Below are 12,013 nucleotides of genomic sequence, written 5' to 3'. Positions count from 1 at the left end.
TATTAGAACGAGGCTTGAGTGCAATTTTAGGATCCCTAGATGACTGAATGCACATGTCATGTCAGCAGCCCTCTGCATCCACACGACATTCATTCCAAGACCCAGCCTGGCCATTTCTTAATGCTAAAGCACCTGTTAACAGATACCTGTCTGTCCGGTGAACAAGCCCACACGCTGCATCGTGCTGAGTCCCAGTAGATCCATCAGGTTAAACCCCTTGCCTGAAGCTGTGATCAGTGTGCTGTGAGTGTGTTGAGCATCATATGTAGTCATCTGTATAGAGCTGTGCACAATTTGAATAAACAGGTAAAGCAACTCCCACTTTTTTTTTTTCAGTCAGAAACAAAAATAGTATTTGGTCAAATTAACCCTCAACTTTCTTTAATCTACATATGTTCTGAAACATGTACATTCGTTATTTTATGGAATACTACTCGTCTTCATATATAGTATAGCACTTAGTATGTGCAGTCAAACCAGGCCAGTAAATTATGCCAGTGGTGATTTAGGGTACTCTTAAAACATGTTAAATGTTGATTTGTAAACCACGCTGGATTCACAGTATAGTTTTTGTGCAGGGGAGGGGGTGATCTGTTTGTTTGATCTAAAAAGATTGTCTATCAAAATGTAACAGTGGGCAGAAAGGTCGTCTCTAGTTGTAGAAAGAAGTCTTGAATGAATTAAGCAGACATTACCTTTAAGAGCAAATGAATCAACCCCACATTGTTCTATTTCAATTTAATAGAATTCATTTATTTATGCATTTACAAATTCAACATTTACTCACAATCTCTTATATTTGTAGTATGTTGAAGAGGAGCCCTAGTGGACAAGATGTAATTAGCTGCCCATTTGATCCATTCAGAACATCCTTGCATAATCAAAAACATTCATTTTAAAATCATTAATATCTGCAGCAGACTGCATGCAGTCCTCCTAGAGCCCTAATGAGAGGACATAGGAAATGGTAGTCACCTAAACTCCAGGGGCCTGTCATCTATCCAAGTGCTGGATACCTTGTGCCAACAACTGGGTGTGCTGCAGGCATCAGCAGGGTATAGTTATAGCCATTAATGCTCAGTAAGTATAGGGGGGTGCCTGGCCAGTCTGAAAAATAAAGTCTACCAGCGCAATCGGCAAATCCCTCCTGCGTAACACGAGCAGCTCAGAAGAGTATAAATGTCCTGAGCTGGTGGAGCATCAGTACAGTCCAGTTTGCATTTTGCTGCAGCTGTGCGGTGCTTTAAACATGAGCTCCACCATCATCTTCATGCTTTTGGGCCTGGCTGCACATATCTGTGCTCTTCCAGTTCAAGTAAGACCATGGCTGTTGCCAGGCAATGTGAGTATACGAAGAAATGAGATATTTTCTTGATATTTCATTTTGTACCTGTTTAAATATAGCTTGTTTTATGTGTTCTCTACCATTCTCAGTTGTAGTTCATTATATACCAGGGCACGGTAACTAGTGTCAGTTCTCAACCATTTCCAGAAGCTGAATTTATAAAGTGACGTGGTCACCAGGGCTGTGAAGCTGCAATGCCCCTTCCATGACACTGGGGTTCAGTGTAAAGATTTTCCGTTCACTCACTTCCAGTTGCCACAATAGAGGAGGTTTGTGGAAATTACAGTTGCTCACCCCAGGTGGTCGTTTCACTTCAGAAATGTGTTTTTCAGACCTAGTGGTTAAAAATAACATGAGTTAGGAAGCCTGTAGGTAATGATTTAAACAGACACAACAGTAGCATGTGATACTAAACAGGTAAGAAAACATTCAGAAAATGTAGAATGTATTAAGCATTTCTTTCAGTGGATAAATGTTGTCATTTCAGCTGTGGAGTGTTTGTGAAATAAGCTTCAGGGATGGTCTAAAAGCACAGTGTTCAATTATATCAATAGCTTCCCATTGTCTTTAAGATGTTTACATGGTGTTTGGTGGGTGCAAGTTCTGAGCTGGGTGTAGTGAGACAGGTAGAGTGCAGCATAGAAAATAATACAAATAAAAGGGAAGGAAATAATATTTATATGGAGGAATCCTATTCATTCGAAATCTCAATTATTATGTAAGAACTCTAGTGTAAGTCATGCAGTTCAGTATCACTACTAACATATAGTTTCTCTGCAGAATTCTCTTGTGCTAAATGAAGAAACCAAGAGGGTTAAAAGAGGCTTTTCAGGTAACCCTTCTCTAAGGCTCTTAACTAAAGGGCTCTAATGCAGTATCCAGGTTATCAAGCTCATTATTTATTATCAGTACCATGGTAGTCAGCACTGGCCACTCTGTGTTCCTGGCTATGTACTTATAAACTGCTATCAGCAGTTTGAGCTCTGCAACGCATCCCTTCGCTATGGGATTATTTATATTGTAATAGTTTATGAATACGACCTTAACTTACTTCAGGGTTTACTGTATTTTCAATAGGGCCAACAATGCTTTACCAGGGGGAGTGTGCCCTGACATGTTTTATTTGTTATGTAGGCGAGCGCTTGGCAGAAGATGATATGACTGCGATGGACAAAATTATGGATACCAATGAATACCAGAGTATGTGTTTCAAAGTGACTATCTTACACACGATGATGATGATGATGATAGTAGTTCTGAGTGTTTGACAAAGCCTGGTTAATGCAGTGCATAATAAGCTTGGGGAAAGTAGGGTCAACAACATGTGACCTGTATGATTTCAAAATGCAAACCCAAGATGTATTTATCGTTATAAATCTAGTTACGGACTCATAACAATTCCAGTTATTCTTATCCTGTGTACAGATGTCATTGCTGCATTGAACTTGCAGTACAGTTCAATTAGAAAGTTTAAATATCAACACTGTTTTCTGTTTCGTGGTAGTTCCTGGCTACATTAGCAGGCTTCGTGATTTTAAATAAGCTCATTCCATTGTGTGTTGTGGCAGCTCTGTCTCTAAGAGACCTAAAATAACCAGGGCGTTCTATCCATTTTAGTGACTCCCTTTGCAGACAGCCCCACTTTCAGAGAAGGCGATATTGCTGTCTCAAACAAAAGAAGCTCACTGAGGTGTTTTGCACGGAGCTGCTTGTGGCCAAAATCTGTGGATGGCCATGTGTACGTGGCCTACAACCTTTCAACTGAGTACTGTGAGTATCCAGAGCAGACGTTTTATTCACTCATGTATATTCCCAATTGAATTCCAATGTTTTAATATTTCGATTTCAGTCACTGCGTGGAGGTGTTGTTAAACTCCACAGAGTTCACACAATCTGTTTAAAAAAAGGTAAAAAAAAAAATAAAAATAGTAAACACATCAGTAAAGATCAAATGTTGTTGTTTAATCATGAAAGAAAAGCTGAAAGAAAATACTGTAAAACAAGGTCCTTCAAGGTCCATTTTTGCTGCAATAAATATTTACGTTTCTTTTTCTTTTCTTGTATGGCACATGTATGAATAATAAATTTCACGGCACATTAATTTTGCAGATTTTCAATAAACACGAAATTAGCAAACATTTCTTGCTGGTGAAATTTTCTTGTTTTACAGTACCTTTAAGGTAATACATAAGTTGTACTGTAGGTGGAGTACGGAGTGGCCACTTTAAGACATTACTAGGTATCTGGTGATCCTGAACGACAATATTTGAGGCAGTGTTTTCTAAAATTATTCAGGATTCACCTGGTTTTTGTTTTTAAGAGCCATTTCATAAAACCTGAGTGTCAACCCTAATATGTGTTGTCTCCTTGCAGCTGATCTAGACAGAATGGTGATAGAAGCTGGAATGGAGGACCTTGCTAATGGTACCTGTATCAGGTTTGTCCCGCGCAGCCATGAGTCGAACTACCTGAACATCCAGTCAAAATCCGGGTGAGCCCTTCGCTTTTTAAAACTGAAATCTCAAATTGTGAACAGGATTAGGAACCAAGCAACTAGTTTGACAGGGTTTCCAATATTAACACAAGGGTTGAAGAAAGAGGAGTATATACTGTATGTTTAAAGAAAGTGAAAGGGGAAGACTATGAAGTTTAGTATAAAATGTTTTTTAAGAGTCCTAGTTCTAGGAAGAAATTCTGGATTTGGTTAGTGTTTTATACTCAGTTTAAAAAATACAGTGGAGGATTTTAATATGCTAAACTCACTCCAGACATCCTGAATCTCCTCAAACACTGGCGTGAGGATTTCATCTCAATTTATAAGTGTTATTTTCTCCTATGGTTCTCTCTCTCTCTTGTTTGACTCTTTGTCTTGCAGCTGCTGGTCCTACCTGGGTGTTAATGGAGGCCCTCAGGACCTGTCTCTTCAGTCTCCGGGCTGCATGTGGTCTGGAATCGCCTCTCACGAGCTGATGCACTCTCTGGGCTTCGTCCACGAACAGTCCCGCATCGACAGAGATAAATACATCACTATTCTGTGGGAGAACATTTTGAAAGGTAGGTGTTCCCAGACAGTTCAGAATTCAGTTCCCTGCCTTTCAGTGAGGTGTGAAAAGCAAATAAACTGCACACTCATGATAAAGTTTGGTTGTTTTGGAAGTTAACTGCTTGCTACATGTGTAGTGATTTTTGGATAAGTGGTTTGTGCTAAAAATTGCACATCATTTTAGTAAAAGAGCATTGTGTCCAGTCCCAAGTGCTCCCCTTCTAAAAATGTGGTTTAAGAAACAGTGAAGACCAGATATTAATGGTATTTATTTTAATGCTCCACAACAACATTATTAGAAGGCAGTGGGACTAATGGCAGGTGTTTGTAACATTCTGTCCCATCAGATCATGAGTTTAATTTTGACAAGTACAAGGCTAACAACCTGAACACCCCGTACGACTATGGCTCCCTCATGCACTTTGGAAAGTGAGTATACCTGTACTGACAAGCAACGCATGGAGTTCCTTGTCATGTTTAGTTTCGAATGTGTTCGATTATTTATTACCTGCAATTTATCACACAATTCTGCTGTAACCATAACCAGTCAGCAACAATGTACTTATTCCCATACAGCTGCTAGGTTGCCATCACGGAGACAAGGCTTGCTCAGTTAAAACACTGGCAAGCATGCATTTCATAAACTGAAGCAAGGGCTCTGACACTGCCACCAGGAGGAGGTAACACAGCGTGTCGCAGACTGACCACAAACTCTTTCCTGTGCTGCAGGTACGCTTACTCTGAGGATGGTTTGCCAACCATCATTCCAAAGAAGTACATCAATATAGCCATTGGCCAGAGATTTGGTGCCAGCCCCATCGACAAAATGAAAATTAATAAACTCTACAAATGCCGTGAGTAAACACGTTTCTTACTATTACATTTGTAAGTCTTAAATCCAGCTGGGAGAAAAGCAACATGTCACAATAATACCATATGAGCTTTGCCAATAAATATGATTTGTGAAATCATGCATAAAAATGTACCAGAGTGCCAACTAAATATATTTTAACTGTCAAACAGTCTTAAAGGTCACTTGACAATTGACAATTTTGTTTTTAAATATGTTGAGAAAATTGCAAACAATTCAAATGCTTCTGTTGCTCAAGAATTACATTGTATTATTTTTAGCTAAATTCATTGAGCAACTAGGATGCTTTTTCTATTTTAGTCCACCTGCTCTGAACTGTATTGGTTTTATTATCAACAGTGTCATCACAGTTAGATGATTCAAATATAACTGTGCTAACAAATATAGACGGTGGATTACGACTTGATTTGGTTTAACCTTTAATTGTACTTAACTGATAACACCACCTGTTGACTGAACGTTGTAATTGCTCTATATATTTAAAGTAGGTCAATGTTTCAGCACAGGAGTCACTGGTTAATTGATTCCCTTTGCTGTTCAACCAATACAAAACCTACATTACATTGAATCAGGTGTTATGTCAAACGAAGGCATAGAGATGCTCACATTTTCAGTGTATTATAATGATATTACTATATGTGCTTTCATATTTACTTTGCTTCTCTACATAGACATTTAATGAGAATCAACAACAAGTCTGGTGGACATTGCGCCCAAAACACTTAAAGGAAGAATTTCCAGGTGAAGAATAATGCCTTCTAAGCAGAACTGCGCTACACTCTAATTACTAAATAAAGATTTTCACCATTGAATTGTATTGTTGTCTGCTTTGTGCACCAGAAGAGAAGTTCACTATCGTAATTCTAACTGGCTTTAAGAGTGGCAAATTTCCCTTTAATATAAAACATTATAATTTGTCTTAAGTACAGCACAGATTGGAAATGTATATATATATATATATATATATATATATATACATACACATATGTTGATCAGATCTACAGTGCAATGAACATTTAATACAAACTGGATATGCATTAAATGTTTTGTTTGAACTGTATAAGAAATTTAAGTTAAAAACTGTAGTTAAAACATTTTCAAATAGATCCTGTTTTTGTGAGGGTCCAAATTACTGTGGGGCATTTGAAGATGACTTCCCTTAAAAAAAACTACTTTTAGTTCTTTCACTCTTGAAATATACCTGACAAGGGATTCTGATTATCCACGGCACCGAAAGGACTACCCCTCTGCCACAAACACACATATTTATATATTTAGAGAATGCACTATAATTCCATACCAAATAAGATATCTATATGGAAAATGCAGTTCATCATTTTGTTTCATATGCCCCAGTCCCTATACATAAGGGTGAATAGGTTATAAATCTGCATTACTGTACAACAGCATGGTAATTTATGCTAAAGCCTTGTAAGTGGATCTCTATGTTTCTGCTCCTCTGCAACTTGTTTCTGAAAAAGTTCCCTCTGCAATCACACCCTCTGTAAGCTCAGGTGTGCCATTATAGCATGTCCTGTAGCATGGCTATTGACTGTGCAAGGAATTTGCATTCATTTTTCCTTGATGAAAGATGATGTGAACAGTGAAGGCAAACTGAATACTTAAATACTTACTCTGCACAGGGATCACTCGTTAAAGCAATACAAGGCTGTAACTATGTTGTGCAGGAATAGGTTCGAGGCTTCAGTATATCGGAGGCATAGTGAAACAAACAGCTGCTGCTGCTGGTGATACACACTCAATCTAACCCGAGGCTGTTATAAAGGACAGCACATACTGTATTTTGCCAGGTACAGAGCATCCTGAGCTTAACTGTCACTTTGCTAAGCATGGGAATTTAGGTGGGCTCCCTTGTACCTGCTGACTGCTGCAGCTCAGGAGTTGAATCTATAGTGTGGTGGACTTGTGATGCTAATGAAAGGCATAAAACTGCTTTTCAGAGACTTAGGGGTTGATTTTACCCTACTATAAACTGTTATACTAGCATTGTCTGTTAAATAAAGATGTCATGTATTTGATACAGAATTCTATTGTAAGGAGGAATTTTAATGAGTTAGGTGGATTTAAAACAGATGACGGCAAAAGAGATTATCATGTCAGTTTACTTTCAACCAGAAAACAGTGCACACAGACATACAACTTTCATACGCAGGTTATTTTGTTTGCTCAAATGAAAAAATCCTCATGTAATTAAATAATCATACTAAAAAAAAAACAAAAAAAAAAAAACATTAAATAATTACAGCCACACTTATAATACAGGTTGCATACAGCCTTTGCAATAAAGTCATATCTAGCCACAATCACGCAATGTGACACGTGGAGGCATATCTTACAATATGGAAGGCTGATCCTCTCAAAGTGCATGGTAGGTTATTCCAATGACTAGGTGTGCTGCCCCTTTGCAAAGTCTCTCTGACTCGTGGAGTTTTATATGAAGGGGTTCAGGGTATACTTATGGTCCCTAGAGTAAGGAATTCAAGTACGGGGGGGCAGTCACTCCTCTGAAAAGAAGAGGATACCAGTCGCATCAGCAAATCTCAAGAGTAAAAATGTGTGGAGTCTGCAGTTTCAGAGCGGTAGTGTTGGCATCGTACCTGTGTGGAACTACAAGATGAACTCCACAATGAGCTTCATCCTCCACGGTTTGGCTGTGCAGACAGGCATGCTTGACATTAGGATCCTGACATTAGTCACCTTCAAAGTTATTGTAATTCAGGGATGAAGTTTCATACATGGGGGTGATATTGAATTCATGGTCTGTCCCACACGAAGTAGGGGACATAGGTATTCAGTGATAGTCAAAAGTATACGTTTGTACAGGTGAACAGCTCATTTATCCATGAAACACACATTGTTACCTAGGTGACGAATAGCTTGAGAGATTGTAGGATGAACGGATCAGAGCTGCAGAGACGACTGCACCAGGCAACAGGATTCACGAGTCAGACAGCAAGAAATAATTTTCCTAACACTAATCCCAGCCCCTAGTGGATCCCTTGTTGCACTCTCTTGCACATACAGGAAGCTCACATTGACCGCTGCAGACACTACAGCTGATAGTCAATGCAGGTGTGGGCACTTTCATGTTCTCTGATGAATCAATGGTCCAGCTCAATTTCATTGATGTGCTTGTTTAATCTGCAATTTAAGCAGTTCAGACAAACTCTTGCCTTGTGCCGCAGGTTTGCTTTCTCCCAGGATGGCGACCCTTCAATTATTCCAAAACCTGATCAACATGTACTAATTGGACAGAGAGATGGTCCTAGTGCTACTTACCTCCTGAAAATAAATACACTCTACAACTGTGGTGAGCAATAACACCTGAAATTATCTATACACGACTTTGTCTGGACTGATTACAGTAAAAGTGTTTCTACTCATATTTATTGTAATTCCAAGTTTTGGATAGTTAAATATATGTCTAGGGTACTTGGCTTTAGTATAATGAAAGGTAACGTTAGGTTATTATCATAACCCTGAAATAAGAATATCAACCATTACAAAATAGGTGTTTCCCTTTAAGACACCCGAACTGAAAAACTCTATACCAAAGACTCTTGCCAGAGTAGGGAGGCGCTGCTGAGGCTCCGCCCCCAAAACCATAGCAGCAGCGAACCCTACAATCATAGTCATTCTTTTTTCAGCCGTGCTGACTACTAATGAGATAGACAAGTGTCTTTTTCTTCTCCATATACCTCTTGTTAGCACTTTCTAGCTTGCTTTTACCTGCTATATAATTAAGTAAAATATTATTTGGAGCAGTTTCTGTTATTAGTCTGTTCTTGTTATGTCCCACCGCAGAATTGTGTGCTGTGGGAAGCCTGCGGCTCGATTAGTCGTTCCTTCCTGGGACCCTAGTACATTAGACTGACTCACTCCACTTGGAGTGTATCATTTTTTTTCTGTAAATTTTATCGTGTATTTATTACATGTAAATAAATATAAGAATGTTTTGTGGACCGATGTGTATATATGTTTTTCATTATTACAGAGGCAAGTACTGGAAAATTCAGAGCAGCTATTGTAGGTGTTCCTACTAACAGTTCAATGCTGTTTTAATTCTGCTTCTGCAGTACCATTACAAAGGCTTCTTGAAGCCAGCTTTTACTATTTTTGTGCACGAATTTAGAATTAGCCAGTGGCTGACTCGTAGGTGGGCCCCTGATCCTCAGGGTTACTGTTTCGGTGCAGGCTGCTGTTGGTCTTGTGTTCGCACTGACTACGCAGTTTAGCCAGTGGCTGACTTGCAGGTGGGCATCCCTGTTAACTTGCCGCTTGCAGTGTCCTTTCAAAATTTTCACATTTTGTTGCCTTATAGCCTGGAATTAAAATGCATTCAAATAGGCTTTTTTTTTCATTTATCTACACCTCCTATCCCACAACGTCCAAGTGAAAAAAAATATTCTAGAAATTTGTAGAATATTAATTAAATAAAAAAACTGAAATAGCTTGGTTGGATAAGTGTCCACCCCCCTTGTAATAGCAATCCGAAATTAGCTCAGGTGTAACCAATTGCCTTCAAAAATCACACACCAAGTTAAGTAGCCTCCACCTTTGTTAAATTGTAGAAATTCAGCAGTTTCTGTAGGTTCCCTCTGCTAGGTAGTGCATTTCAAAGCAAAGACTCAACCATGAGCACCAAGGCGCTTTCAAAAGAACTCCAGGACAAAGTTGTTGAAAGGCACAGATCAGGGGATGGGTATGAAAAAAATATCAAAGGCCTTGAATATCCCTTGGAGCACGGTTAAGATGATTATTAAGTGGAAGGTGTATGGCATGACCAGACCCTGCCAAGATCAGGCCGTCCCTCCAAAGTGGATGACCGAGCAAGGAGACTGATCAAGCAAGAAGGAGACTGATCAGAGAAGCTACCAAGAGGCCAATGGCAACTTTGCAAGAGCTACAGGCTTTTATGTCCAAGACTGGTCAAAGTGTGCATGTGACAACAATATCCCAAGCACACCACAAATCTGGCCTGTATGGTAGGGTGGCAAGAAGGAAGCCATTACCTAGGAAAGCCCACCTTGAATCCCATTTGAAGTATGCAAAAAACACTAGGGAGATTCTGTAGCCATGTGGCAAAAATTTTTGTAGTCCGATGAAACTAAAATGGAACTTTTTGGCCTAAATGCAAAAGCATTATGTTTGGCGCAAACCCAACACAGCGCATCACCCAAAGAACACCATCCCTACTGTGAAGCATGGTGGTGGTAGTATCATGTTATGGGGGTGTTTCTCATCGTCAGGGACTGGGGCACTTGTCAGGATAGAAGGGGAAATTAATGGAGCAAAATATAGAAGTCCTTGAGGAAAACCTGCTGTCCTCTGCAAGAAAGCTGAAACTGGGATGGAAGTTCAACTTTCAGCATGACGACCCAAAACACACAGCCAAAGTTACACTGGAGTGGCTAAGGAACAAAAAGGTAAATGTCCTTGAGTGGCCCAGTCAGAGCCCAGACCTAAATCCAATCAAGAATACATTTATTCTCAATAAAACTTTTACCCCTTAACAGTGTGGAGTTTGATGTGTAGATAAGTGGGAAAAAAATCCTCATTTAAATGCATGAAACTGAGGCACTGACAACAAAATGTGAAAAAAGTTCAAGGGGTTGTAGACTTTCTATAGGCATTGTATATTATTAAAGTATGACTCCCCTATAGGAAGACATTTACAATCTCAACTTTGCAAGATACCATTATTATACCTCCAATACAAAAAGGTGTCCAAAACACACATCTACTCCAGTGGCATTTGTACATCTGCTTATTTTTCAAATTGAAAATAAAATTAAGTTGGAGGGGGGGTGGGGGAAAAAAAATAAATAAAAAAATTACAACAAATCATACGCAACATACACCACTCGAACAAACGATACTTTAAAATGAGAAGCTGTTCTGTTATTTTCTAGTATTTGAAATTTAACTCATCTGAAGCCTATTTACCCTACCCGTCCCAATACATGCAACACTGGAAGAGACGGTGAGAGGAAACTTGGTGCTTCCCAACAGTGAACTGGGACAGGATTAAATGGTTTTCACTTGAATGACAATGAAAATAATGTCTGAAATATAATCAATATAAATCAAATCTGGCAGAGGTTCACACACAACCAATGCTATTCCTATTGACAACAATCAGCACATATAAACGTATATTAAATGAATGCATCTTTTCTATATTAATGTTTTTGGTTCTGAATAGGCATGTAACGCAAACAAGTCAACATGGGACTGACATTACCGGTATGCCAACAAAAGAAAAAACTACAATTTGCAGAAGGCCTTCTCTGTAGAATAGAGCTACCCTTGCATTAGTGAATAAAGATTTTCACCACAGAATTGTCCTGTTGTCTAATTTGTGTACAAGGAGGATCTACTACAGGTTTGCAGTAATATTCTAGTTCTCTAAATACAAAGCCTCACCTGCACTGAGTGAGAGTGTGTGTGTTTTTTAGAGGGTCTGATTGTGGACACGTTTATTCATGCTGTGGAGTAACACGGATCAAATTCAGATGAAAGCATCACTGCACAAGACCATAAAACTCCCCTCCAACTCACACCACCCAGACTGACTGGCTGCAACTGTTCTAGAACTTCGTATGTTCTTGCTCCACAAATAATGCTAATGGTTTTGTGTTAGTTCTATCATTTGCAATTTAAATCTCAGAAGATACTACACATTAGTTAGACCTAAAATTTAAATAAGTAAAAGGGTCTAACTAATAAATAA

The 12,013-nt window shown here is 39.0% G+C and overlaps 1 protein-coding gene across 1 annotated transcript; it reads left to right on the top strand.

The window, feature by feature from the left end:
• The first annotated feature begins 1,230 nt into the window (after positions 1–1,230).
• Positions 1,231–6,031, top strand: LOC121322242 (high choriolytic enzyme 1-like). The gene is made up of 9 exons (XM_041261922.1): positions 1,231–1,342; positions 2,126–2,177; positions 2,480–2,545; positions 2,963–3,115; positions 3,719–3,836; positions 4,221–4,399; positions 4,736–4,817; positions 5,118–5,242; positions 5,931–6,031. Exons 1-9 carry the CDS (start codon positions 1,250–1,252, stop codon positions 5,936–5,938), a joined length of 876 nt encoding a protein of 291 aa, XP_041117856.1. The 5' UTR covers positions 1,231–1,249; the 3' UTR covers positions 5,939–6,031.
• The last annotated feature ends 5,982 nt before the right edge of the window (positions 6,032–12,013 follow it).

This window comes from Polyodon spathula, chromosome 10 (assembly GCF_017654505.1).
Source record: "Polyodon spathula isolate WHYD16114869_AA chromosome 10, ASM1765450v1, whole genome shotgun sequence".
Taxonomy (NCBI): Eukaryota; Metazoa; Chordata; class Actinopteri; order Acipenseriformes; family Polyodontidae; genus Polyodon; species Polyodon spathula.
The sequence above is the reverse complement of the archived record's forward strand: the minus strand, read 5'-3'. Positions and strand labels throughout refer to the sequence as shown.